The sequence below is a fragment of the Oncorhynchus keta genome, chromosome 24 (assembly GCF_023373465.1).
Source record: "Oncorhynchus keta strain PuntledgeMale-10-30-2019 chromosome 24, Oket_V2, whole genome shotgun sequence".
Taxonomy (NCBI): domain Eukaryota; kingdom Metazoa; phylum Chordata; class Actinopteri; order Salmoniformes; family Salmonidae; genus Oncorhynchus; species Oncorhynchus keta.
In genome coordinates, this window is record NC_068444.1 from 33,153,980 (window position 1) to 33,169,630 (window position 15,651).

Genomic DNA, 15,651 nt, shown 5'->3' on the forward strand with positions numbered 1-15,651 from the left:
TCTCTGTCTAAGTACCTAGGCATTTGGTTAGATCAGGGTTGGTGTCAGACACACTGGGGAAGGGGGGCTAAGTCAATATACTTTAAAATGACTAAAACCAAATCTTGACTTTGTCCAGCTCGCTAATAAAAATCTAAATGAAAGCTAGACAGTCAGGGAGCATATAACATTCCTAAAAAGATGGATAGAGGAATATTTTTAGAAAATTTGGACAGTGAGGAAATATAACCATTTTTCAGGACCTCGTTAAAGACTGAATGCAGCCCCCGTGGAAGAATGAATTTGACACCCCTGGGTTAGTCAGTGGTTCTCAATCCTGGTCCTTGGGGACGCAAAGGGGAGCACATTTTAGTTTTTGGCCTAGCACTACACAGCTGATTCAAATGATCAACTCATCATCAAGCTTTGTTGATTTGAATCAGGTGTGTAGAGATAAGGCAAAAACTAATAAGTGCAGCTCTTTGTGTCCCCAGGACCAGGCTGGAGAACCACTCAAACAGCACATTGAAAACGTGGAAAATAAACTGAAATTGAGTTTGTATTTTAATATATTTTTTTCTATGTCAGTTAGGAAGGATTTTGTCAAAGAGACATTTTTATATGTGTAATTTACATGCAAGCCTCCACCATTACCCTTAAGCTACTGGAAGTGGTCTATCACGGAGTGCTTAGGTTCATAACTAATGCAAGGCCACTGTAAACTACAGTATATGACACGGTGAAGTGGCCCTCCCTTCCTACCAGAAGACTGAAGCAATAGTTGTGTATGAGGCAGTGCTTGGGGCTACTCCATTAATATCTTTGCTCCTCGCAAACAACAACATCGCAATCCTACAGCCTCCACTCTCAGTCAGTGCTCTCATTCACAGTTCCTAGGGAAAAGACGGAAATGGGGAAACAATCGTCCTACAATGCTTTTCTGGTGGAGAGGGTGTTACTGTCTGAGTTTAAATCTCTGATAGAAGAAAATGGTATTGACCATTGTAATTTTTTTTTAAATGTATTGTACTCTTGTGGTATGTGTACATGCTGACCCCCTCCTGCTGACCTCTTGTCAGGTCCTCCTAAAAAAAAATTGGGTTCTAACCTCAATGGTATTTTACTGGTTAAATAAACGTAAAACATTATTATAATAATAAACTCTGAGGTGGAGAGAAGAGCTTGGTGTATATAAGGAGTAGAGACGAGTTCTCATACCTGATACCTCATACCATACTTGAAAGGAAAATGTTCCCTGACATTGGTTGAATCCTATTGTTTTGGGAACACGTGCCTCCCGAAAGGATTCACACCCCTTGACTTTTTCCACATGTTGTTGTGTTACAGCCTGAATTTAAAATGGATTACATTGAGATGTTGTGTCACTGATTTACACACAATACCCCATAATGTCAAAGTGGAATTATTTTTTACATGTTTACAAATGAATAATAATATGCTGGGGCTTTTTGTATGGGTTGCATAAATTGTCTATTCTCACCTGTACTCCCAGGATACCAAAGATTATGAAGAAAGCACAGCAGATGACCACGATGTTCCCTATAGGCTTCAGAGATGACATCAGAGTCTCCACTACCAGCTTCAGACCTGGCGCCCTGCTGATAACACTGGAGAACACAGAGAGACACAGGGGCACAATGTTAAACTTAGAAGACTAATGAAGAGTACAGGAGAGAGAGAAAGAGAAAGAGTTGTTTAGGTCTGTTACAGAGCAGCCAGGCCAGATGGAGGCGCCTGTGGCTCTCCCTCCCCCTCTTCCCTTTCCCTTCCCCTTCCTTCTTCTTCCCCTTTCCCTTCTTCACCCTTCGTCTCCTAGCCCTCTTCCCTTTCCCTTCCTCTTCCTTCTTCTTCCCCTTTCCCTTCTTCACCCTTCGTCTCCTAGCCCTCTTCCCTTTCCCTTCCTCTTCCTTCTTCTTCCCCTTTCCCTTCTTCACCCTTCGTCTCCTAGCCCTCTTCCCTTTCCCTTCCTCTTCCTTCTTCTTCCCCTTTCCCTTCTTCACCCTTCGTCTCCTAGCCCTCTTCCCTTTCCCTTCCTCTTCCTTCTTCTTCCCCTTTCCCTTCTTCACCCTTCGTCTCCTAGCCCTCTTCCCTTTCCCTTCCCCTTCCTTCTTCTTCCCCTTTCCCTTCTTCACCCTTCGTCTCCTAGCCCTCTTCCCTTTCCCTTCCTCTTCCTTCTTCTTCCCCTTTCCCTTCTTCACCCTTCGTCTCCTAGCCCTCTGCCCTTTTTTTCTGTCACAGGGAATCAGTGACAGTCAATTGCCCTCACCCCTCCAGTACCTCTTCCCCTCTTCTCACCTCTCTCTCTGCACCGTCTCTCCCCCTAACCAGGAGGTATCTTTACTACCTGTCTGTCTATCTTTCTGTCTGTCTTTCTACTTGTCTGTCACTCTCTACCACCTGACTGTCTATCTGTGAGGCTGCATGCTAAGCTCAGCTTTGTCTTCAGTCCAGTGGTCTCATGTTCGGCGAGAAGGAAGGGTGAAAGGAAATCAATAGTTCATTAAGAGAAAAACTGAGAGAAGATATACGGAGGATGTGGAGATAACACTGAGACTAAGACCAGATCAATAACACTGATCAGTACACAGATATGGAGAAACACACTCGGTCAAACGCACACGAACACATTCACGGACCTACCCACTCCCCCATACCACACCACAAGTGTAACACATTTGGGATGACCACAAATGTAATTCTATCATCTGCTCTCTCTCTCAATTCAAGTTAATTCAATTTAAGGGCTTTATTGGCATGGGAAACATATGTTAACATTGCCAGAGCAAGTTAAGTAGATAATGAAAAAAAGTGAAATAAACAGTCAAAAATGTACAGTAAACATTGCACTCACCGAAGTTCAAAAATAATAAAGGCATTTCAAATTGTTGTAACGACGTGCACATAGTTAAAATACAAAAGGGAAAATAAATCAACATAAATATGGGTTGTATTTACAGTGGTGTTGCCCTTTTCTTGTGTCAACAGGTCACAAAACTTGCTGCTGTGATGACACTGTGGTATTTTACCCAGTAGATATGAGAGTTTATCAAAATTGGGTTTGTTTTCAAATTCTTTGTAGATCTGTGTAATCTGAGGGAAATATGAGTCTCTAATATGGTCATACATTGGGCAGGAGGTTAGGAAGTGCAGCTCTGTTTCCACCTCATTTTGTGGGCAGTGAGCACATAGCCTGTCTTCTCTTGAGAGCCAGGTCTGCCTACGGTGGCCTTTCTCAATTAGCAAGGCTATGCTCACTGAGTCTGTACATAGTCAAAGTTTTCCTTAAGTTTGGGTCAGTCACAGTGGTCAGGAATGCTGCCACTGTGTACTCTCTGTTTAGAGCTAAATAGCATTCTCGTTTGCAGATTTATTTTTGTTAATTCTTTCCAATTTGTCAAGTAATTCTCTTTTTGTTTTCTCATGATTTGGTTGGGTATAATTGTGTCCTGGGGCTCTGTGAGGTCTGTTTGTGTTTGTGAACAGAGTCACAGGACCTGCTTGCTTAGGGGACTCTTCGCCAGATTCTTGGTTGGTGAGCGGACCCCAGACCTCACAACCATAAAGGACAATGGGTTCTATAACTGATTCAAGTATTTTTTGCCCGATCCTAATTGGTATGTCACATTTTATGTTCCTTTTGATGCTTAAGGAGGCCCTTCTTGCCTTGTCTCTCAGATCGTTCAAAGCTCGGTGGAAGTTATCCGTGGCGCTGATGTTTAGGCCGAGGTATGTATAGTTTTTTTGAGTGCTCTAGGGCAACAGTATCTCGATGGAATTTATATTTGTGGTCCTGTCAACTGGACCTTTTTTGGAACACTAATGGAAATTTACTGTCAGGGCCCAGGTCTGACAGAATCTGTACAGAAGATCCTTGGTTCGGGACCAGAAGCACCAGATCATCAGCAAACATCAGAAAATTGACTTCAGATTTTAGTAGGGTGAGGCCAGGTGCTACAGACTGTTCTAGTGGTCTCACCAATTCGTTGATATAGACTCAGCAAAAAAAAAAAAAACGTCCTCTCACTGTCAACTGCGTTAATTTTCAGCAAACTTAACATGTGTAAATATTTGTATGAAGATAACAGGATTCAACAACTGAGACATAAACTGAACAAGTTCCACAGACATGTGACTAACAGAAACTGAATAACGTGTCCCTGAACAAAGGGGGGTCAAAATTAAAAGTAACAGTCAGTATCTGGTGTGGCCACCAGCTGCATTAAGTACTGCAGTGCATCTCCTCCTCATGGACTGCACCAGATTTGCCAGTTCTTGCTGTGAGATGTTACTCCACTCTTCCACCAAGGCACCTGCAAGTTCCCAGACATTTCTGGGGGGGAATGGCCCTAGCCCTCACCCTCCAATCCAACAGGTCCCAGACGTGCTCAATGGGATTGAGATCTGTGCTCTTCGCTGGCCAATGCAGGACACTGACATTCCTGTCTTGCAGGAAATCACACACAGAATGAGCAGTATGGTTGGTGGCATTGTCATGCTGGAGGGTCATGTCAGGATGAGCCTGCAGGAAGGGTACCACATGAGGGAGGAGGGTGTCTTCCTTGTAATGCACAGTGTTGAGATTGCCTGCAATGACAACAAGCTCAGTCCAATGATAATGTGACACACTCGAAGAGGGGGTATCTTTCTCAAGAGAGAGCATATCCTGCTGAGCTATCTCTTTGATTATGTGAAAGTCTAGCTGAAACTGTTTGGGCTTGCCCTGTACCATTAATGTACCAGACTTGTACAGGTTGACATTGGCTGACTCATAGTCCTTGTTGTCTCGTATCATGAGTTTCCACCCTTCACTAACACCCCCCCCCAACACTGCACTATGCCTGCCAGGAGATGGTCTGTGTGGAAGTTTAAGTTGCTTATGTTCCAAATTTTATAATAGTCAGCAAAAGGTGTCTCTTAATTTTCCTGTATTGTAATGTCCTCTGAACTGCCGGAGGGGGCTTCAAAGACCTCGGCATTTGGGTGAGGTAGGCTGTGAAACTATCCTGCCATTGCTGGGCTCAAGGGCTTTGACTCCTCTCATTTCACTCCTCAGTATTAATTGAAGGTTGGATGGTGTTTTCAGGTTTCTGTTGTTTGTTTGCCAGAGCATTTGCTGTATAGCTTGGAAATAATAATCTTTGGTAGCAGTAATCCTTCCAGGTCATTTTGTCCAAAATCAGGTTGTAGGTTTAGAGTTTTGATTTGGAGTGAGGGTTATGTTGTGGAGGGTAGAATACTGTATATGTCCTTGCCAAAAAAATCCAAGTGTAAAATCTACCTTTTATATATTTGACCACTTTTTGTAAAAGCTTCTCTCTCCCTCCCCATGCCCCGACCATACACTCAGTGTATACCAGAGAGAGAGATAGAGGGAGGAAACATGAGAAGACGAGGGAGAAGCGGCAAGAAATTTGGCGAGTCCACAGAGGATAGAAACTTGCCATCTTTGTTTGTACAGTTAAGTAGGTTCTCGTCTCTCCTACTGTTCCCATGTCCTTGCTTATGTATCTAGCACAGCAAATCATGAGTGTTTCTTACCTCATTGTTTTCTAAGTCTGCATATAAAAACAGTGATTTCTCCTCATGACATTCAAGACGATGCATCTTTGGAACAAAAACATTGTTAGGGCGTAGTCAAGGTGCTTGTCTTGCCAAGTCTTTTATGACAAGTCAATACACACTGATGATTATAGCAGGGACTCTTTCAATACTGTCTATTCATACATGGAAAATGTCTATTCATTCATGGTTTCCCTCCCTCCTTCCTTCCCTCGCTCGGAGGAACGACAACAAGTAAAGCAATAAGCGAGGCGCTCGTTCCCGAGCAGAGAACGACTCTGATTAAATGACTCTGAGCAAGGGATGGAGGATGAAGGGGGAAGGAGAGATGGACAGAAGGAGAGATGGATGGAGGGATGGATAGAGGGAGGTACTTTAGAGATGGAGGGAGAGATGGACCCTACCCTACCCCTGCATTACTTCTCCTCTCTCTCCCCTCCTCTTCTATTTCTGCCCCCCCCCCTTTTTCTACACATTTGATACACACCTTTCAATTTTACTCTTGTATTATATTCACTGTGAATTTACCAGCACTAATCTATAAAATAACGTTTTATCTTACTGTGTGTGTGTCATTTCCACCCTCTTAGTAGGAATACAATCATTGTGAGACACTCTTCTGGATGAAAGCATTAGCTAAGCGACTGGGATGTAAAATGTATATGTTTGGAGGCTGTTTTAATTAACAGGGGAGGTAATGAAGCGCCCAGTCACGGGGCGAGGGGTACGAGGATACAACCCCCCAGATGGGAGAGACGGGTGAGCCAAAACACGGGTGAGCCTGAATTGAGGTCACAGTGTTGATGGATGAACACAGTAGTGTGTATGTGCCATGTTAAACATAAAAATACACACACACACACACACACACACACACACACACACACACACACACACACACACACACACACACACACACACACACACACACACACACACACACACACACACACACACACACACACACACTCTCCTGGAGACTCCTCTCTGCTTCTGTATAATGGCATTAATATCCGTAATGAGGAAAACCAACACACACACCTGCAGACAGAGACGTAAATACACACGCATGCACTGGTATCTGGGACAATGTGAGTAGTTGGAGTAGAGTGTAGGATCGTTTTTTTCTTCTTTCCGTGTCTTTTCCTTCTTACCTACTTCAGCATATCCAGTATGCAGAGTGTTAGAACAGAACAGTCACTGAGGATGGACGAATGAATGAGCTGAAGAGAAGAAAAAGATGAGTAGAGAGGAACAGGGACTCTTTCTCACTGGCCGTAATGTCACCTCAGACAGGGATGTATATAATGCCTTCTTCTAATCGTGTGTGTGTGTGTGTGTGTGTGTGTGTGTGTGTGTGTGTGTGTGTGTGTGTGTGTGTGTGTGTGTGTGTGTGTGTGTGTGTGTGTGTGTGTGTGTGTGTGTGTGTGTGTGTGTGTGTGTGTGTGTGTGTGTGTGTGTGTGTGTGTGTGTGTGTGTGAATCTTACACACTCCAATGCTTGAGGGGAAAACACAGACTCATGTTTAATTCACACAGTCCTCTCCTCTCCTCCCCTGAAACCAAACTAAAGACTGAACCGACAAACTGAAAATCACAAGTACAATTCCAATGCTCTAGTGTGTTGCTCTTCTGCCTTTTGTTTGTGTGATAGTTTGAATGTGAAAAGAAATTGATCTGCATACTTTTTAGCTATTAACGCTGTAGTTTTGTCAAGCGTTGATTTTCTCCATTATTTTAATTTAGTCCTATGAGATTTTTATTATTATTATTTTTTAATTTCACCTTTATTTAACCAGGTAGGCTAGTTGAGAACAAGTTCTCATTTGCAACTGCGACCTGGCCAAGATAAAGCATAGCAATTCGACACATACAACAACACAGAGTTACACATGGAATAAACAAAACATAGTCAATAATACAGTAGAACAAAAGAAAACAAAAAGTCTATGTACAGTGAGTGTAAATGAGGTAAGATAATGGAGTTAAGGCAATAAATTGCCAATGGTGGCGAAGTAATTACAACATGGCAATTTAAACACTGGAATGGTAGATGTGCAGAAGATGAATATGTAAGTAGAGATACTGGGGTGCAAAGGGGCAAGAAAAATAAATAAATACTGTATGTTCCTCTGTGGGGAAGAGGTTAGGTAGATAGATGGGCTGTTTACAGATGGGCTATGTACAGGTGCAGTGATCTGTGAGCAGCTCTGACAGCTGGTGCTTAAAGCAAGTGATGGAGATATGAGTCTCCATCTTCAGAGATTTTTGAAGTTCGTTCCAGTCATTGGCAGCAGAGAACTGGAAGGAAAGACGACCAAAAGAGGAATTGGCTTTGGGGGTGACCAGAGAGATGGGTTGGCGCCCCCCCTTGGGTTGTGCCGTGGCGGAGATCTTTGTGGGCTATACTCGGCCTTGCCTCAGGATGGCAAATTGGTGGTTGAAGATATCCCTCTAGTGGTGTGGGGGCTGTGCTTTGGCAAAGTGGGTGGGGTTATATCCTTCCTGTTTGGCCCTGTCCGGGGGTGTCATCGGTTGGGGCCACAGTGTCTCCTGACCCCTCCTGTCTCAGCCTCCAGTATTTATGCTGCAGTAGTTTATGTGTCGGGGGCTAGGGTCAGTTTGTCCTATCTGGTGTCTTGTGTGGATTTAAGTGTGCTCTCTCTAATTCTCTCTTTCTCTCTTTCTTTCTCTCTCTCTCTCGGGGGACCTGAGCCCTGGGACCATGCCTCAGGACTACCTGGCATGATGACTCCTTGCTGTCCCAAGTCCACCTGGCCGTGCTGCTGCTCCAGTTTCAACTATTCTGCCTGTGATTATTATTATTTGACCATGCTGGTCATTTATGAAAATTTGAACATCTTGGCCATGTTCTGTTATAATCTCCACCCGGCACAGCCAGAAGAGGACTGGCCACCCCACATAGCCTGGTTCTTCTCTAGGTTTCTTCCTAGGTTTTGGCCTTTCTAGGGAGTTTTTCCTAGACACCGTGCTTCTACACCTGCATTGCTGGCTGTTTGGGGTTTTAGGCTGGGTTTCTGTACAGCACTTTGAGATATCAGCTGATGTACGAAGGGCTATATAAATACATTTGATTTGATTTGAGATATACCTGCTGGAGCGCGTGCTGCTATGGTGACCAGTGAGCTGAGATAAGGCAGGGCTTTACCTAGCAGAGACTTTTAGATAACATGAAGCCAGTGGGTTTGGCGATGAGTATGAAGCGAGGGCCAACCAACAAGAGCGTACAGGTCGCAATGGTGGGTAGTGTATGGGGCTTTGGTGACAAAACGAATGGCACTGTGATAGACTGCATCCTGTTTGTTGAGTCGAGTGTTGGAGGCTATTTTATAGGTGACATCACCGAAGTCGAGGATCGGTAGGATGGTCAGTTTTACGAGGCTATGTTTGGCAGCATGAGTGAAGGATGCTTTGTTGTTGAATAGGAAGCCAATTCTAGATGTAATTTTGGATTGGAGATGCTTAATGTGAGTCTGGAAGGAGAGTTTACAGTCTAACCAGACACCGAGGTATTTGTAGTTGTCCACGTATTCTAAGTCAGAGCCGTAGTGATGCTGGACAGGCGAGCAGGTGCGGGCAGGGATCGGTTGAATAGCATGCATTTAGTTTTCCCTGCATTTAAGAGCAGTTGGAGGCCACGGAAGGAGAGTTGTAATGGCATTGAAGCTCGTCTGGAGGTTTGTTAACACAGTGTCCAAAAAGAGATGCTTGCCACACAAGCTCAGTTCAGAACACATTAAGCCCTCATTTTCAGAGCTCTCCTTGAAGCATAACTTTAATTCTCTGTCAAATGAACTGAACTTTCTCTGAGACAGCCTTTAGTACTAGTATCTATAGCTTTAGATACCATATATCACAGAAACCCAGACCAGCATACTAATATTATGGCCTTTTCATGCACTCCACCTCTCCTCAACTGTCCTCCCCTCCCCTCCCCTCCCCTCTTTTCCACTCTTGTCTGAGCGTTGGGGCTGGAAAGCTAATTAATACACTCTGAGAAAAAGGGTTCCAAAAGGGTTCTTTGACTGTTCCCATAGGAGAGACCTTTTTGGTTCCAGGTAGAACCCTTTTGGGTTCCATGTAGAACACTCTGTGGAAAGGGTTTTACATGGAACCAAAAAGGGCTCTTCAAAGGGTTATCCTATGGGGACAAAAATAACCCTTTTAGGTTCTAGATAGCACCCTTTTTTTCTGAATGTACTCTCAAAAGAGATATTATTATTGTATTATTCCTGATCGGAGCGATCAGCTGTAGCGTCAGCGGAGAAGAGAGAACACCAGCTTAACGTTTCCCTCCGTTTCTTTATCCATCTCTCCTTCTCTCGCTCTACCTCGAATGTCGCTAACTTCCTATCCTATTTCTCTCTCGCGCACTATTCCCGCCAGCTCCAAGTCAGGATCTTACTAAAGTGTTGAAACTGACAGAAAACTTGAATAAATACAAGAACTACATATTCCTTTATGTGTAGTTTGTGGGAACCATAGTGCTCATCACTAAACTAAGGACCCTGGGACTAAACACCTCTCTCTGCAACTGGATCCTGGACTTCCTGACAGGCTGCCCCCCAGATGGTAAGGGTGAGCAACAACTCAGCTGCCATGCTGATCCTCAACACTAGGGTCTCTCTGGGGTGCGTGCATAGGTCCCTCCTGTACTCCCTGTTCACCCACGACTGCGTGGCCAAGCACGACTCCAACACCATCATTAAGTTTGTGACGACACAACAGTGGTAGGGCTGATCACCGAAAACGATGAGACAGGCTAAAGGGAGGAGGTCAGAGACCTGGAGGTGTGGTGCCAGGACAACAACCTCTCCCTCAACGTGAGCAAGACAAAAGAGCTGATCGTGGACTACAGGACAAGAAGGCCGAATACAACCACCGGGCTGTATTGGAGCGGGTTGAGAGTTTCAAGTTCCTTGGTGTCATGGTCTAAACACACCAAGACAGTTGTGAAGAGAACACAACAACAGGAGACTGAAAAGATTTGACATGGGTCCCTAGATCCTCAAAAAGCTCTACAGCTGCACCATTGAGAGCATGCTGACCGGTTGCATCACCCCCTGGTATGGCAACTACTCGACATCTGACCATAAGGCGCTACAGAGGGTAGTGCGTACGGCCCAGTATATCACTGGGGCCAAGCTTTCTACCATCCAGGACCTATATACTAGGCAGTGTCAGAGGAAGGCCCAAAAACAAGCTATAAGACTGCTGAACAAGTAAATCAAATGGCATAAATGGTCGGGAGACATGCGCAGGAATGCGCGTGCCATGTAAAGGCACAGGGATGAAGACCAAATAAACACGTATACAACACACAGGGTAAAAACCCAAAGGAAAGAGCGGGGAGTACCTCGATTAAATAACACAAGCGCACAATGATTATCACTTGGGACGAGACCGGTAATCAATTGCGCAATCCACAATGGCACGAAAGCCAAAACACACAGCACAGGTAATCACACGACCAACGGACATAGTAACAATAATCGACAGCCCAATGGTGAAACAAAGGGCACATTTATACAAATACAATCAGTGGGAATGGGGACCAGGTGTGCGCAATGACACAGTTCCAGAGGGATCTGTGACGCGATTGTGTGTAGATGAGGAGCATTTTTTACTTAATGAATTTTAGAATAAGGCTATAACGTAAGAAAATATGAAAAAATGAAGGGGTCTGAATACTTTCCTAATATTTGTACATAAACCCACATCAACTAAACAAACTATATTATAGAAAATGACTGTTAATCTGATGGGTTCAAGCTGCTGAGATCACACACACAAATATGAACTCGATGATAAGAGCACTTTTAGTTTGGAGGCAGGGATAGTAGATTCCATTTCCAAGCGGTCAGGGGTCATAATTGAGAGGGGTCAGGTAGGAGATTGAAGTGGGTATCCTCAGAGTTTTGTGGGTAAATTGGGCAGGAAAAATTAATATTTGATTTTTGTGCTCTTCCTGAGATGTTGATAAATATTTTAGTGCAGGCAAAGCCTCTAGAGCTTCACGAGAGGAGAGCCATGAGGTAAGGGAAAAACACACACACACACACACACACACACACACACACACACACACACACACACACACACACACACACACACACACACACACACACACACACACACACACACACAAAAATACAACTTTTACATTAACAAAGTAATTTACAAATAAAATTGTCTGACGGTGAGGTGGACATACTCCGTATTCATATGCCGAAAGAAAGAAATGATCTCACTGCAATACATTTCAATAGAAAGTCAGCAAAAATAGATAAGATCTTGCTAGTGTAACGGATGTGAGCTAGCTTAGTAAGCGGTGGTGCGCTCTAAATAGCGTTTCAATCGGTGATGTCACTTGCTCTGAGACCTTGAAGTAGTAGTTCCCCTTGCTCTGCAAGGGCCGTGGCTTTTGTGGAGCTATGGGTAACGATGCTTCGAGGGGTGACTGTTTTTGATGTGTGCAGAGGGTCCCTGGTTCGCGCCCAGGTACGGGCGAGGGGACGGTCTAAAGTTATACTGTTACACTAGCATGGAATTGAAAATACCAGGTTATTTGTGGAAAAATTACCCTGATTAACTCTTTAGTCATATCCCAGTTTACGTATTTGCTTATGGCCTTGCCACACTTTTTAAATGATATGAGCAGAAAATATGCAATTTTGTTTTTAACGGTAAGCCAGACAAAATTAAACGGGCCTATTTATATAATGAATATTTTAACGATGTACGCTGAGAGTCGGGAAGCAAGTTCAGTCAGTGAATACATTTAATAAATAAATGAACACAACAAGACATACAAACAGCGCAACGACATGAAACAGAAACAGAAACAATGATGACTGGGGAAGAAACAAATGGGAGTGACATATAAAGGGAAGGTAATGAAGGAGGTGATGGAGTCCAGGTGAGTTCATTATGCGCAAATACGCGTAAAGCTGGTGACAGGTGTGCGCCATAAACGAGCAGCCTGGTGACCTAGAGGCTAGAGAGGGAGCGGCTCCAACTACAGGACGCCGACCAAGATGACGATCCCGGTGATCAGGAGGGGACCGGTCACCTCTGCTAAGGAGCGGGAGCCTGTTGATCAAGCTGAGGTGCAGGAGCATGACGACCTAGAGCGCCGGAGGGAGAGCGTACGTGACAGTACCCCCTCCCCGGCGCGTTTGGCTCCAGCCGCAGGACGCCAACGACATGGACGATCCCAGGGATCCAGAGCGGACAGGTCGCAAATACTGAGGCGCAGAAACCTTGACGAATCGGCTGAGAAGTAAGAGCCTGATGAGCTGGCTCAGACCTCCCCGCTTGCCTCGGCTGAGGCACGGGTAACTGTTCATCCAGCTTAGGCATGGGAGCCTATCCTACCCGGTGAGGCATGGGAGCCTACAAACCGGCTGAGGCTTCCCAGGTAGCTCAGGTCCAACACCCGAAATCACCCCCAACATAAAAATAAATACATTAAAAAAAAACACTCCCTGTGTTCTTGTGTCTCGGCATACTGCCTTATGTTAGTGTCGTGTTCTTGTGTCTCGGCATACTGCCTTATGTTAGTGTCGTGTTCTTGTGTCTCGGCATACTGCCTTATGTTAGTGTCGTGTTCTTGTGTCTCGGCATACTGCCTTATGTTAGTGTCGTGTTCTTGTGTCTCGGCATACTGCCTTATGTTAGTGTCGTGTTCTTGGTTTTGTTGTTTAATTCAAACGTTCACCTGCACCTGCTTCCGACTCACCGGCCATAATTTTTGGAGTTTCGAGGGCAGAAATTTGGAGGGAAGAAATTATTAAATATTAAGCATTATACCTCTCACTAAAGGCTACAGTCATACAAAAGTTATACTTAAATCAGAAAAGGTTCTCTCAAATCAAATCAAATTTTATTGGTCACATACACGTGTTCAGCAGATGTTATTGCGGGTGTAGCGGAATGCTGCACTATCTCCAACAGTGCAGCAATATCTAACAAGGAATATCTAACAATTTCACAACAATACACACAATACACACAAATCTAAAGTAAAGGAATGGAATTAAGAATATATGCAGTTGAAGTCGGAAGTTTACATACACAGGTTGGAGTCATTAAAACTCGTTTTTCAACCACTCCACAAATCTCTCCTTCACAAACTATAGTTTTGGCATGTTGGTTAGGATATCTACTTTGTGCATGACTGTAATTCACTGTATGACAATTCCAGTGGGTCAGAAGTTTACATACACTAAGTTACCTGTGCCTTCAAACAGCTTGGAAATTTCCATAAAATGATGTCATGGCTTTAGAAGCTTCTGATAGGCTAATTGACATCATTCGAGTCAATTGGAGGTGTACCTGTGGATGTATTCAAGGTCTACCTTCAAACTCAGTGCCTCTTTGCTTGACATCACGGGGAAAACAAAAGAATTCAGCAAAGACCTCTGGTTCATCCTTGGGAGAAATGTCCAAATGCCTGCAGGTACCACGTTCATCTGTACAAACAATAGTATGCAAGTATAAACACCATGGGACCACGCAGCCATGATACCACTCAGGAGAGATGAACGTACTTTGGTGTGAAAAGTGCAAATCAATCCCAGAACAACAGCAAAGGACCTTGTGAAGATTCTGGAGGAAACAGGTACAAAAGTATCTATATCCACAGTAAAACGAGTCCTATAACGACATAACCTGAAAGACAGCTCAGCAAGGAAGAAGCCATTGCTCCAAAACGGCCATAAAAAAGCCAGACTACAGTTTGCAACTGCACATGAGGACAAAGATTGTACTTTTTGGAGAAATGTCATCTGGTCTGATGAAACAAAAATAGAACTGTTTGGCCATAATGACCATCGTTATGTTTGGAGGAAAAAGGAGGAGGCTTGCAAGCCGAAGAACACCATCCCAACCATGAAGCATGGGGGTGGCAGCATCATGTTGTGGGGGTGCTTTTCTACAGGAGGGACTGGTGCACTTCACAAAATAGATGGCATCATGAGGGAGGGAAATTATGTGGCTATATTGAAGCAACAGCTCAAGACATCAGTCAGGAAGTTAAAGCTTGGTCACAAATGGGTTTTCCAAATGAACAATGACCTCAAGCATACTTCCAAAGTTGTGGCAAAATGGCTAAAGGACAACAAAGTCAAGGTATTGGATTGGCCATCCCAAAAGCCATGATCTCATCCCTATAGAAAATTTGTGGACAGCACTGAAAAAGCGTATGCGAGCAAGAAGGCTCAGTTACACCAGCTCTGTCAGGAGGAATGGGCCAAAATTCACCCAACTTATTGTGGGAAGCTCGTGGAAGGCTACCCAAAACATTTGACCCAAGTTAAACAATTTAAAGGCAATGCTGACAAATACTAATTGAGTGTATGTAAACTTCTGACCCACTGGAAATGTGATGAAAGAAATAAAAGCTGAAATAAATAATTCTCTCTACTATTATTCTGACACTTCACATTCTTAAAATAAAGTGGTGATCCTAACTGACCTAAAACAGGAAATATTTACTAGGATTACATGTCAGGAATTGTGAAAAACTGAGTTTAAATGTATTTAGCTAAGGTGTATGTAGAATTCCGACTGTTTGTAGTCACAGTGGATACTTCATCTCCTATACACTTCCTGATAAACTCAGTCACCGTATCAGTATATTCTTCTCGGGCTACCCAGAACATATCCCAGTCTGGGTGATCAAAAGCATTGATTCCGATGGGTCAGACCAGCGTTGAATAGTCCTTAGCACGGGCACTTCCTATTTGAGTTTCTGCCGAAAGGAAGGGTGGAGCAAAATGGAGTCATGATCAGATTTTCCGAAGGAAGAGCGGGGGAGGGCCTTGTAGGCATCCCGGAAGTTGGAGTTGCAGTTGTCGAGTGTTTGAGCAGCGCGAGTACTATAATTAATGTGTTGATAGAACTTTGGTAACGTTTTCCTCAAATTTGCTTTGTTAAAATCCCCAGCTACAATAAATGTGGCCTCAGGATATGTGGATTCCAGATTGCATAAAGTCCAGTGAAGTTCGGCATATGATTGTGAGGTATTCTCGGTCGTGTGAACAAAATGGCTTGAGTTCCTGTATGTTAG

General features: G+C 44.0%; 1 protein-coding gene across 1 annotated transcript in view; it reads right to left on the minus strand.

The window, feature by feature from the left end:
* Nucleotides 1-15,651, minus strand: part of cacna1g (calcium channel, voltage-dependent, T type, alpha 1G subunit) — a 360,095-nt gene that overhangs the window by 60,630 nt on the left and 283,814 nt on the right. Inside the window, 1 exon segment of the mRNA XM_052478432.1 lies at nt 1,481-1,607. Coding sequence (XP_052334392.1) covers nt 1,481-1,607 — 127 coding nt within the window.